At 33.2% G+C, this 13,307-nt stretch overlaps 1 protein-coding gene across 1 annotated transcript; it reads right to left on the bottom strand.

The window, feature by feature from the left end:
• Positions 1-12,077: 12,077 nt before the first annotated feature.
• On the bottom strand, positions 12,078-12,998 carry LOC100787303 (albumin-1). Its single transcript, XM_003531748.5, has 2 exons — positions 12,880-12,998; positions 12,078-12,619 (listed from the first exon to the last, which is right to left on the bottom strand). Exons 1-2 carry the CDS (start codon positions 12,929-12,931, stop codon positions 12,282-12,284), a joined length of 390 nt encoding a protein of 129 aa, XP_003531796.1. The 5' UTR covers positions 12,932-12,998; the 3' UTR covers positions 12,078-12,281.
• Between the last annotated feature and the right edge of the window lie 309 nt (positions 12,999-13,307).

The following is a 13,307-nucleotide window of genomic DNA, read 5'->3' as shown; positions in this document are numbered from 1 at the left end:
ATTTAAATGGCATTTGTTATGGATATAGCAGCATGAAATGTTTGTTGGAATGTTGCAGAATCATAGTTTCAGCATGTTAATATTTTGGGAATTATGTTGATGCTCTTTTTGAAGTGGTGGGAAGCTCACAAGCATACTCTGGGAAGCATGGAGTACCAAGTATGTCACTTTAATGCTACAGAACATGAAGTGATCATTTTCATTGAGACAAGGAATGTGGAGGGGACGTTGGCTACCTATTTAATACGCATTTATAAATCACCATGGCAAGCCAAAACTTCCTCTAGACCATGGGAACATGAATTTTTGTCACCGCGAAAGCCAAACACTATGATCACGGGTGGTGACTATTTAGAAACAAAAGTGATAATTATGGTATTGGAATAAATTTATTTTATACATGATCAACTATGAAATACCTATCTTGTGTGCGCTTACCGTCCCCAATAAAGATTAGTCATTGGTTTCGGCGGAGTCTACTTCGTACTAATATCATGATCAGAAAAAAAAAAGCTATAAGGATTAGGTACCTTACCATTGAAGGCAAAACATGTTGGGTTTTTTGGGCTCCCTTCCTAGTAAATGCTCAAATGAGAAGGCTCATTTTGTCTCACTTATTTAAGTGAAGAGAGAGACAGACATGGAGAGAGAGTGACTCATTTGAAAGAAAAAAACAGTTACATATCATTGAGAGAGAAAAGAGGAAAAATCATTGTGATTTTCGCATACCCACCAGAGAGCGTTTTTCATATTGCAGCTGCAGATTCATTCACCATTGGATTGGGCTGATTTTTGGACAATATGTTCTACACACGCGATACTTCAAATTGTACAGTTGGATCGTGAAAAAGATATCTAGAGAGAGAGATAAGTGTTTCACATTCTCTGCTTTATATTTTGGGATTTCATCTTATTGTCTCTATTGTACCAATTGAGGGTCTGTTTTGATTTGGCTATTTGTAGCACATTTTAGTGCATTTTTTGGAGACTCTATTTTATCTTCATTGATTATAGTGGAGTTATTTCTTTGGTTTGGACGACTCGTGGTTTTTACTCTAGCATTGAGGGGTTTTCCACGTTAAACAAATTGTATCTCTATTTTATTTAATTTCTATTTTATGTTCTATACTTTATTGGTGTTCCTCACAGGTTCTTGCAACTTTGGAAGAATTTATTTCCATTGCCTATTTCTCTGTTATAGAGTTTGTTATTGTGTTGGCTTATTTTCTCCATCAGAGTGGTATCATAACTCTTGGTTAAGGGGATGTTTTTCTACTTGCTTAAATGATGGAGACACATATTTAGGGTGATAGAGACAAGAACAGAAGCAAGTCCAGGTCTCGGTACAAGAATGTTGAGTTTCATTATTGTCACAGAATGGGGCATATCCAGAGGAATTATTTTCTATGGAAGAAGGAGAATAAAGACAAGAAGGGTAAGCAAATAGAGAAGGATCATGATGATCACTGTGTGACTACTGCTACCAGTGATGATCTTGTTATTCTCCATGACCCTGATTCACTCAATCTTGTATTTGATAAGAGCATGTGGATAATTGATAGTGGTGCTACACTACATATTACAGCCAGGAAGGAGTTCTTCACATTTTACACTCCGGGTGATTTTGGAGTCTTGAAGATGGGTAATGATGACATGTCCAAGGTGATTGGTGTTGGTGATGTTTGTTTGCAAACCAACACGGGAATGCAGTTGCTACTTTGAGGAGTGAAACATGCTCCAGATGTCCACTTTAATTTGACCTCTGTGCAGGTGCTTGGTGATGCTGGTTATGATAACGACTTTGGTTCTAGAAAGTGGAAACTCACCAAGGGTAACCTGGTTGTAGCCTAGGGGGAGAAAATTTTAAAGTTGTATTGGACAAAAGCTTTGGTTGCTAGAGACAGTGTGAATGCTATGGATATGGAGGCATCTTTGTGGCACTGAAGGCTTAGTCATATAAGTGAGAAGGGGCTAAGTTGTTTAGCCAAGAAGGATATGCTTCCAGGATTGAAGAATGCAGGTTTGGAGAAATGTTCTCATTGCATGGTTGGTAAGCGAACCAGAGTATCCTTCAAGAAGCATCCTCCCTCCAGAAAATCTGAATTGCTTGAATTAGTGCATTCAGATGTTTGTGACCCTTTGAAGGTGAAATCCTTTAGTGGTGCACTCTATTTTGTCACCTTCATTGATGACTGTTTAGCCAAGAAGGATATGCTTCCAGGATTGAAGAATGCAGATTTGGAGAAATGTTCTCATTGCATGGTTGGTAAGCAAACCAGAGTATCCTTCAAGAAGCATCCTTCCTCTAGAAAATTTGAGTTGCTTGAATTAGTACATTCAGATGTTTGTGGCCCTTTGAAGGTGAAATCCTTTAGTGGTGCACTCTATTTTGTTACCTTCATTGATGACTGTTTAGCCAAGATGGATATGCTTCCAGGATTGAAGAATGCAGATTTGGAGAAATGTTCTCATTGCATGGTTGGTAAGCAAACCAGAGTATCCTTCAAGAAGCATCCTTCCTCTAGAAAATTTGAGTTGCTTGAATTAGTGCATTCAGATGTTTGTGGCCCTTTGAAGGTGAAATCCATTAGTGGTGTACTCTATTTGGTTACCTTCATTGATTACTATTCCAGGAAACTTTGGGTCTATGTTTTGAAGACAAAAGATCAAGTTCTTGAGAAGTTCAAGGAGTTTCATGTCCTAGTTGAGAGACAGTTAGGTAAGAAGCTAAAACGCATTTGTACTGACAATGGTGGTGAGTATTGTGGACCATTTGATGTCTACTGCAAGTAGCATGGTATTGTTCATGAGAAAACTCCTCAACTGAATGGTTTGGTGGAGAGGATGAACAGGACATTGATCGAGAGAGTGAGATGTATGCTCTCTGAAGCAAAGTTACCCAAGCACTTATAGGGTGAGGCACTGTACACAACGGTACATGTTATTAATTTTAGTCCTATTGTTGCTTTGAATAGTGAGGTGCCGAACAAAATTTGGTTTGGCAAGAATGTGAAGTATGATCACTTAAGAGTTTTTGGCTGCAAGACTTTTGTGTAGGTTCCAAAGGATGAGAGATCCAAGTTGGATGCAAAGTCAAGGCAGTGTATTTTCATTTGTTATGGTGAGAATGAATTTGGTTACAGGATCCTGTTGAGAAGAAGATTGTTAGAAGCCATGATGTGAAATTCATGGAAGACCAAATCATTGAAGACATTGATAAGGTGGAGAAGTCTACACCCAAGGAAGAAAATAGTGTGGCTAATTTTTAACCAGTTCAAATGCCTATTCAGAATATGAATACTGATGTTCAGAATGATGTTGATGTCCAACAACCTGGAGATGAGGTAGATGTTCCTGTTGATGATGATGATGAAGAGGAGCATGACATGTCACAAGATGAAAATCTTGGTGATGCTACCAAACCACCTCAAGTTCAACTCAGGAGGTCCAATGGGGAAAGACAACCTTCTAAGAGGTATTCTCCTAATGAGTAAGTGATCCTAATAGATGATGGAGAACCTGAGTGTTTTAGAGAGACCATGGAAAGTGAAGAAAAGAGAAAGTGGATGGATGCAATGAAGTATAAAGATGTTGTGAGATCGCCGGTTTGACGATCACCTCCACATAGTTGTGAGGGGGGGGGGGATTTGTTGGATTTTTTGGACTCCCTTCCTATGTGGAGTAAAGGCTCAAATGAGAAGGTTCATTTTGTCTCACTTAGTTAAGTGGAGAGGGGTTAGATTAGAGAGACAGACACAAAGAGAGTGTGACTCATTTGAAGGGGAAAAATAGTTACAAATCATTGAGAGGAAAAGGAGAGAGAAAATCATTGTGATTTTCGCATACCCATCAAAGAGCGTTTTTTATATTGCAAATGCGGCTTCATTCACCATTGGATGAGGCTGATTTTTAGACAACATGTTCTACACACGTGATATTTCAAATTATCCGGTTGGATCATGAAAATGATATCTAAAGAGAGAAAGATAAGTGTTTCGCATTATTTGCTCCATATTTTGGAGTTTCATCTTCTTGTCTCTATTGTGTCAATTGTGGATCTACTTTGATTTGGCTGTTTGTAGCATGTTTTAGTGCATTTGTTGGACACTTTCTTGTATCTTCATTGATTATAGTGGAGTTATTTCTTTGGTCTGAACGACTCGTAGTTTTTACCTTTGCATTGAGGGATTTTCTACATTAAACAAATTGTGTCTCTATTTTCTTTTATTTCTATTTTGCACTCTATACTTTATTGGTGCTCCTTATAGGTTCTTGCAAGTTTGAAAGAATTTATTTTCGTTGCCTATTACTTTGTTATAGAGTTTGTTATTGTGTTAGCCTATTTTTCCATCAAAACAAGGAACCATCAAAGAGAGCAAGAATCTTGCCAATAATAGAGTTTTTTTTCAAAGGGGTAGATGTATTTTCAATAGTATGGAGGCTTCTAATAATGAATGAGATTCTTTCTTCAATAACAAAATGGATGCGTTAGCTTTGTAGGAAAAAATCAAAATGCAATCGTTTCAAAAGGAAATAAAGCAAACTCATTTAATGTAAAACCAGAAATCATTTTCATGCCAATACTCGTCAAAAGAAATTAACGGATTGCAATGGATCATAGAATTACTATTCAATTTTTATTTTGTACTACTTAGTTCTTACCAGTACCTTCATTTCTTTTTTGTGGAATCTATTCCAACCCAAGGACAAGATTCAATGATTTTAAACCTTTGTTTTTTTCCTCAAAGCAGTTAGTTGTAAGTTGTAACCTGCATATCAAAATTGAATTTTCAAGAGACCCACTTGACAATGGGCATTTGTAAATAGCTAACTAATTAGGGTAGCCACAATACCGAAATTCACTAATAAATAATGCTTATGCAGTAAGTTCAGTTAAGACCTTTGGTTTCATTTGGAAAATCAGTCTAGTTATAAGAAATTTAAGAAGATTAAATGTTCTAACTATTCCCTTATGTTTGGATAGAGAATTTTAACGGAAGAAAATAATTTATCAGAGAATTTGAATTTTTGTAATTTAAAATTCATTGTTTGAATGCTTTTTATGAAGAATTTAAAATTTTAGAATTTTAAAACAGAATTTTAAACAACTAAAAATCTGGAATTTCAATTTCTTTTTAAAAGGTGAGAAATTGAGATTATATTCTTACAGTTTTCTTCCAGAAACACCGTCTGAGCTCCTAAAACATCGATCGGGTGTGAGCATAAAAAAACACGTAAAACTAGTACACCAATCATATCTTTTCTTTTTTTCATTCATTTTTTTTCATCCTCATAATTTTAATTTTTTTTTATTCAAACACAAAATTTTGAAAATAAAAGAATTTCAATTGAAGTATATGAAATTCTTAGAATTTAAAATTTCTCAGAATTTTAAATTTCTCCATCCAAACACATGAGAAATTATATAAGAGTTTCCCTCCCCCCCCCCCCCTCCCCCCTCCCCCCTCCCCCTTATTTGCACTATATTGGACTACACATAAAAATCCTACAGCTCAGCATACCCTTTGTGCTGCTAAGTCAATAATCTGCATTGCATGGTTAGAAATTATTATTTTAGAAACATGTAAATTTCTCTTCCCCATTCTTTTGTTTGCAATGTAGAGGCAGGGGGGAAATGATATGCTCAAATCAAGAAGATAGAAAGATGGAGAATCAAGGACTTTTTTTTTTCGTGGCCAATGAACGTTAAAAAGTGATAGACATCAATGTACTTACAAGGGGATGATATCTGTGCACATTACCATAGAATCTTTCTCATGATATAATGTGGGCTTAAATGACCAAGATAACAATATTGTTCTATTTAGAATATGATTTTCTTTTGTTTTAAATTATATATATATATAAATTTTGTGTAGTTGAAGTCATGTACTTTTAGTTTTATATTTTATTGGAGAACAATTCAAGTTTCATTGAATTTCAAAATAAATGAAACGGGGATGAAGATTTAAGGAGATTTTTTTAGGAATTTATTATGTTTTAAATCTTTAAGATTTTATCTAGATTTAAATATATTATTAATTTATTTTAGGGATTTGTTTCTTCATGCATAAATTATTAAGCGATTATGAAGAATGCATTGGGACGTAGTCTCCAAAAATTTTATACATAGGGGAAAAACACACACAAAAAAAACTCTCCGAGTAGATAAAAAAAACTTGAAATAAAGAAACATAATGACAGAGATAGTGATTGAGATTTAAAAATATTCTAGGAATTTCATTTTTATTTTCAAGTTAAAAAGCAAATAAATTAAGGTGAAATTTGTCTCTAAAAATAGTTTTTCAAATCCCTTAATTTGTTAGCAAATGTAGAGAGTAAAACTAAAATACCAATTTATTCATAATATTTTTAAAATTATTTTATTTTCCTCTTTCCTTTAACATAATTTAAAAAAATAAATGTTTCATTTTTTTCTCATTCTTAGATTCAAAAATTAGTTCATAATTAAAAATTAAAAAAAGTTAAACACAAGTAAATATTTATAGGGGATTTATTGAAACCATTAAATTCAAAATATGGTAAATTAGTTGGGGGTGAAGAATTACTCCTTTGATAGGTGTTGGAATGACTTTATTTACCATATTTTTATCTATTATTTTGGAGATTTATAATTCATTCATTTTACTCGACGGAGTTTTTATGAATTATATTCACAAGAATTGGATAATTAGTTTGTCAATAGTAATAAAAGTTAAGCATTTAGGTTTCTTATTGTTTGTTAGCCTATTCCATTTTGATTGAGTAGTTTGATCGTGGAATTTTTTTGTTTTTGTATTTCTGAATTATGGGTGTGCGGCTTGTTTTACTTGATAGTATTAAAACTATAATACATAAAATGGATCTGTCATCTTAATGAAATAAAAATTTGAACACAGAGAGTGTTTCTGCCAGTACCCATAAAGTTAATAAATTAAGGAGGAAAGGAGAAAGAAAATTTGGTATCCATGGCAGAAGAGAAAACTTACTTGCATATTCATGGCATTGCATCAACCAAGATGTTCGATAATGTACGATGCTTGAATTGTCTGCAAAGACCCGAATTCAACACAATTTTCAACTAAAAGCACACCTACATCATGGAGAATGTACAACAAAATAGATATAGAGCAAAGTTCCTTACATCACAAATTAAGGAGACATCTTTTGCCAATGGAACATTATAAAATTCAAACCACATGTATGAGTTTGAAAAATCAAATCTGGAAATACCAGCATTATGTGTAAGATAAACAGAATATTTTTTGGATAAAAAAAAAGAAACAAATTATTTAGTTTTTGTATCATGTCATCCATGTGTATACTGCATTCCAACTCAAAAGCAGAAATAAATGAGAATAATATCAAATGAAACAAGGACAGGCCACTTTTTGGAACAAAAGTAAAATGTGAAAGGTATTGACTAGTTGATTAAGCATGAAACATAACACTTCTAGTTCTATCTCCATTAGATTCAGTTTTTTTCTTCAATATTCCGATTGTCAATGAGAGTAGGTATGGAGAAAGCAAGAAACATAATATGAAAGCATGTTGCAATTATCTGGTTTATGACAAATGAGAAACAAGAAAACATGGGAGCAAGGGAGCAATGAAAGCTTGTGATGGACCTACAATTAAATGTGTATAACATAAGGGGTGAGAAGGGAAGCAAGGGGATTTTACCTAAGAATGTTGTGGCAGATGAAAAAGCAACAAGGAGCATTTCCTAAGGAACAGGGTGTTACTGGGAATGGAAAGAATACATAGGGAAGGGGAGGTGAGGAGAAGGTAGATGTAATCATTTGTGTTGCAAGCAAGATACGAAAGACTCAATTCTTTCTAAGAGGGAACTGTTCTCTGTTTTATTCTCTGCTTTTCCAGCATAAGGAGACAGTGTTTACTTCTATTATGTTTTTCTGTTTGTCTTAACTATATATAATGGGGGGGACTCTGCATTTGAAACACACATAACAAGCAAACTTGGTTTTATATGAACATGTTAAAAGTTGAATTTCCCATATCCCCTCAATTTCATTTGTTATGTCAAGAAAATCGCACCCCACCCCAATCTAGGAGCATATGATGGTCAAGATGAAGGCTAGCTCCTCAGTCCTTATTGCAATCACAACCACAACCACAATTTAAAACATTGATTAAGTTGCTATTACGATCTAAACAGATTGTTTTTCCAATAATGGGATATCAACAATCTTTTAAAAGGGATATCTACATTAAAACATCTATCTAGTTGGAAATCCAATGGTTGGATAGTATAAATTGTTAGAATTAATGTCTCATGTGAGAGACATGTGACTTATGTAAGGGCTAAGAAATAAATAATTTTCTTTCTACTTCACAATGTTGGCACTAAACATAGTTTAGTGAACGGACAATCTACTTTCTTGTGGCATAAACGTTTAGGTCACATTTCTAGAGAAAAGATGGAAAGATTAATAAAAAATGAAATTCTTCCTGATCTAGATTTTATGGATCGAAATATTTGTGTGGATTGTATTAAGGGAAAACAAACAAATCATACAAGGAAATGAGCTACAAGAAGCACTCAACTTCTTAAAATTGTGCATTCTGATATTTGTGGACCTTTTGATGTTAATTCTTTTGGAAATGAAATATACTTTATCACCTTTATTGATGACTATTTACGTTACGATTATGTCTACTTACTGCATGAGAAATCTCAAGCACTGGATGTCTTAGAAATTTACATGAATGAAGTAGAAAAAAAATTAGATAAAAAGGTGAAATTTGTTAGGTCTGATAGAGGTGGTGAGTATTACGAAAGATACGATGAAACTGGGCAACACCCAGGTCCATTTGCTAAGCTCCTTCAGAAATGTAACATTTGTGCGCAATACACAATGCCCAGTAGACCACAACAAAATAATGTATTAGAAAGGCGTAATAGAACTTTAATGGATATGGTTAGGAGTATGTTAAGAAATTCAACATTACTTGTATCTTTGTGGATGAATGTCTTGAAAACTATCATGTATTTGTTGAATAGGGTTCCTAGTAGTTCCAAAGACACCTTTTGAACTGTGGACGAATATGACACCTAGTATAAGACACCTGTATGTTTGGGGTTGCTAGGAAGAAATAAAGGTTTATAATCCACAAGAAAGAAAATTGGATGCAAGAACAATAAGTAAAAATTTCATTGGTTATTCAAAAAAGTCAAAGGGATATATGTTTTATTGTCCTAATCAAAGTATTATAATTTTTGAAATTTGAAATGCAAGATTCATTGAAAATAATTAAATTAGTGGGAGTACAGTTCCACGAGACGTTGAAATTAAAGAAGTTTGAGTGCAAGTCCCTTTAGGTTATGCCTCTAGTAGTAAGGGGATTACTCCTTTAGTTGTTGTTCAAAATAATAATGAAGAAGAGCAACATAATAATGAACCCATGATACATAATGAACCTATTATGGATGCAGAACTATAAGAAGTAGCATTAAGGAGGTCTCAAAGAGAAAGGAGACCAGTTATTTCGAATGATTATGTGGTATACTTACATGAAACAGAAATAAACTTAAGCATTAATGATAATGATCCAATTTTGTTTTCACAAGATGCAAGCTGTGATAATTTTGAGAAGTGATTAAATGTCATGAAAGAAGAGATAAATTTCATAGAAGATAATGATGTTTGGGATCTTATAGAATTGTCAAAGGGTTGTAAGAGAGTTGCTTGTAAGTGGGTCTTCAAGACTAAACGTGACTCTCATGGCAACCTTGAACGTTATAAGGTTAGACTTGTTGCTAAGGGATTTACTTAGAAAGATGACATTGAGAGACGTTTTCATCGGTGTCACGAAAGGATTCTTTCAGGATTATCATGACATTAGTAGTCCATTATGACTTGGAGTTACATCAAATGGATGTGAAAATTGTCTTTCTTAATGGAGAATTAGAAGAGAATGTTTTTATGGACCAACCAATAGGGTTCTAAGTTGAAGGAAAGGAACACATGGTGTGCAAATTAAAGAAATTAATATACAGTCTTAAGCAAACTTCTCGCCAATGGTATTTGAAGTTTAATGATACCATTGTTTCCTTTAGATTTATGGAAAATACTGTTGATCGGTGTATATATATGAAGGTCAGTGGGAGTAAGGTTATTTTTCTAACTTTGTATGTTGATGATATTTTGCTTGCAACTAATGATCTTGGTCTTCTTCATGAGACTAAGGAATTTCTCTCTAGCAACTTTTAAGTGAAAGATTTGGGTGAGACAAGCTATATGATAATGATAGAAATATTCAGTAGTAAATCACAAGGATTGTTAGGCTTATCTCAGAAAACATATATCAATAAAGTACTAGAGAAATGCAGGATGAAAAGGTGTTCAACATCACATGTTCCAATTTAGAAATGAGATAAATTTAGTCTCACACAATGTCTTAATGATCTGGAACTAAAACAAATGGAAGTAATTTAGTATGCATTAGTTGTTGCATCTACCGTTAAAACTGAATTTGTAGCATGTTTTGAGACTACAATTCAAGCTAATTGGTTGCAGAATAATATTTTTTCTAAGAACGACAAGTACTCTAAGAGTGCTAAACATATGGAATTGAAGTGCTTTATCGTGAAGGAAGAAGTTCATAAACAAAAAGTGTCAATAGAACATATTAACACAAACTTTATGATAGTTGATCCTTTGACAAAGAGATTACCGCCCAAGACATTTATTGAACATGTTGAAAGTATGGACATTATTGTTATTGATGATCATTAAATGTAATTTACCTTATGCATTTTAGTGACACTCTGAGCTCATTTATGATATGTTTCTGATTACTTGTTCTATATGTTTGCATACATATTTGTATTAGAGTAATATTAACAGGTTTTGTCTTGAATAAAGATATTATGTTGGACCAATTATGTACTCCTAATTAATGATATCATATTAAGGAGAAGACTAATTTGTAATACATTGAAGAGGCTATGTCGATTAAGTGATGTACAACCTTCATAACTCAAATTGGTTCCTATTCTTAATCATGAAATTATGATGTACCCAATTTATAAAACAGTTTAGTCATTTTAATGTACATTATGTTAGTTTAATCTATTTATTTATTTAGTCCATAATGTTTATTAATGTTACATGAGTCAAGTGGGAGAAAGTTAGAATTAATGTCTCATGTGAGAGGCATGTGACTTATCTAGGGACTAATAAATAAATAATTAATAATTAGAGACTAAATTGTAATTGGATTAAATAAGAGAAGTTTCTAAAGATAACTGTTAGCTACTTGATGAAAGTAGTGGTTATAAAATAGGTTAATACCCATTAATGTGAAATAAGGTTCCCTTTTTGACAGAAAAGTGCCATCTCTAATCTCTAGCCATCACAAACGTAGAGAGGCAAAAATAATAATAAAGGGAGTAAAATCTTGTTTCTCTCATATTTCAAAAAAATCAAAGTATACCGAAGAAAAATCTCACTATAGAGAAAAGTACACATTATTTATTTATATGTGAAAATCGTAGGTTTTAAGATTTTGTTTGTTTCCTATAATTATTAATCTGAGAAACCCTTATAATTTTACATAGATCTCATTTTAAGATAGCTTCAAGAATCAAGGAATGTATTTCAAAACAGAATAGTTACATTTCGATGACGAATTTTACATATATACACAAATAAGCCGATAGAACTTGGTATCTTATTAGAAAGAATAAGGACTTCCTCCTCCTCCTCTCACTCTAAAAAAAAACTAATAAATTGAGTTTCTTCTATAAGCTAAGATCAACTTATACATTTCAGCTCTTGAAGAAGTAAAATAAGAGAACTTTTATAAAAGTTAAGCACATAGGACTAATAGAGATGTTTATTCAAATAGGGCTTTCGTAGTTTACTTAGCAGAAACTCCATTCCAATCCTTTTCCTCTTCAAATAGCACCCAATTTCAGTTTGCAACTCATTAAAGTACCCCTTTATGTTAATCATAAAAATAAACATACATCTACCAAGTAAATGCCTAATGGTAGAGTTACCAGTTTGGCAGTACTAGTTTACCACACAAGAGAACAATATACACTGACATTAGGCTATAATTAATAATTCATATATCCAAAGAATACTTGGATATCAAGATCCAAAAGAAAAATTACTTGTAGGCTCAAAAACAAACATGAACCATCATTACCAACTGAGTTGGAAACAAAAACTACTTATTGCATGGAGCACACATTTATTCGAAGTAGTAGACGCATCTTTGTGTGCAACTTTTTCATTGGGCATACCATGTTACTCGGCAAATGTTGTAGGCATCTTCAAGAAGCCTTTTAGGGCTTCAGAATCAGAGTCAATACACCATCCATACTCACTCTCAGGATTCGGATAACGAGCGCAAAATTTGCCACTCCCTTTCTTCATGCATTCATCATGAGATTGACATAACTTGGGATGTTCCTTAATCATGGCAACAAATGCAGGTTCACCTATGCATAGACCAGTATCAATTGGAAATGGATATGGAATTGGGGGACGGGGGAGACACCCACAATGGGAGCCGCATTGTGCGCTGTTTGAACACTGAGATCTCGCACAAGTTCCTGCTTCAATCTTCTTCATTGAAAACATCACTGAAAATTATAGGCCAAAGTTAAAAGCAAATGCATATAAGGTTGAATTGGTGATGAAGAGAAAACACCCAGGAGAAATTATAGATTTGAAACCTATCTAATAATAAAATTAAAACTTAATATTTGTCGATAATTTTCTTTTTTAAATAAATGCATATGCATATGTTGGGATATATTATAATTTTCTCATAGTTCCAAAATATATAATTAAAAATCATGAAAGATATATTAAAAAAATTGAAGAATGGAACGGTAAATACAGGAAGTGGCAAGCAAGAAGACAGCCAAAGGAGCAAGGCTAATGTAAGACATTGTTTAATTTGATTTAGTAGTTCGAAAGAACTAACTTCAGATGTGTTGTGTTAGTCGTCCCTTCTTGCGTGTAGCAATTTATAGGCACAGTTTATTGCATATGCTTTTTTCTTCTTTCCTTTTCAATAAGGGATATGATCATTTTTCTTTTCCGTCCCCACAAATGTGGATCACGTGAATGGCTTCAGTTATTGCATTAATTGCTGTATTGCCGATTGCCATAGGTGATTAATTGCCAACTTTCATAGGTGGATATAATTGCCATTGTTGCTATAGGAGCCAATAGCCAAGTCTAAGTCTGTAATATATATATATATATATATATATATATATATATATATATATATATATATTTGTTGATGTAATTTAGTATTTT

This window comes from Glycine max, chromosome 8 (assembly GCF_000004515.6).
Source record: "Glycine max cultivar Williams 82 chromosome 8, Glycine_max_v4.0, whole genome shotgun sequence".
NCBI classification, from domain to species: domain Eukaryota; kingdom Viridiplantae; phylum Streptophyta; class Magnoliopsida; order Fabales; family Fabaceae; genus Glycine; species Glycine max.
This window is presented reverse-complemented; position numbering and strand designations above follow the sequence as displayed.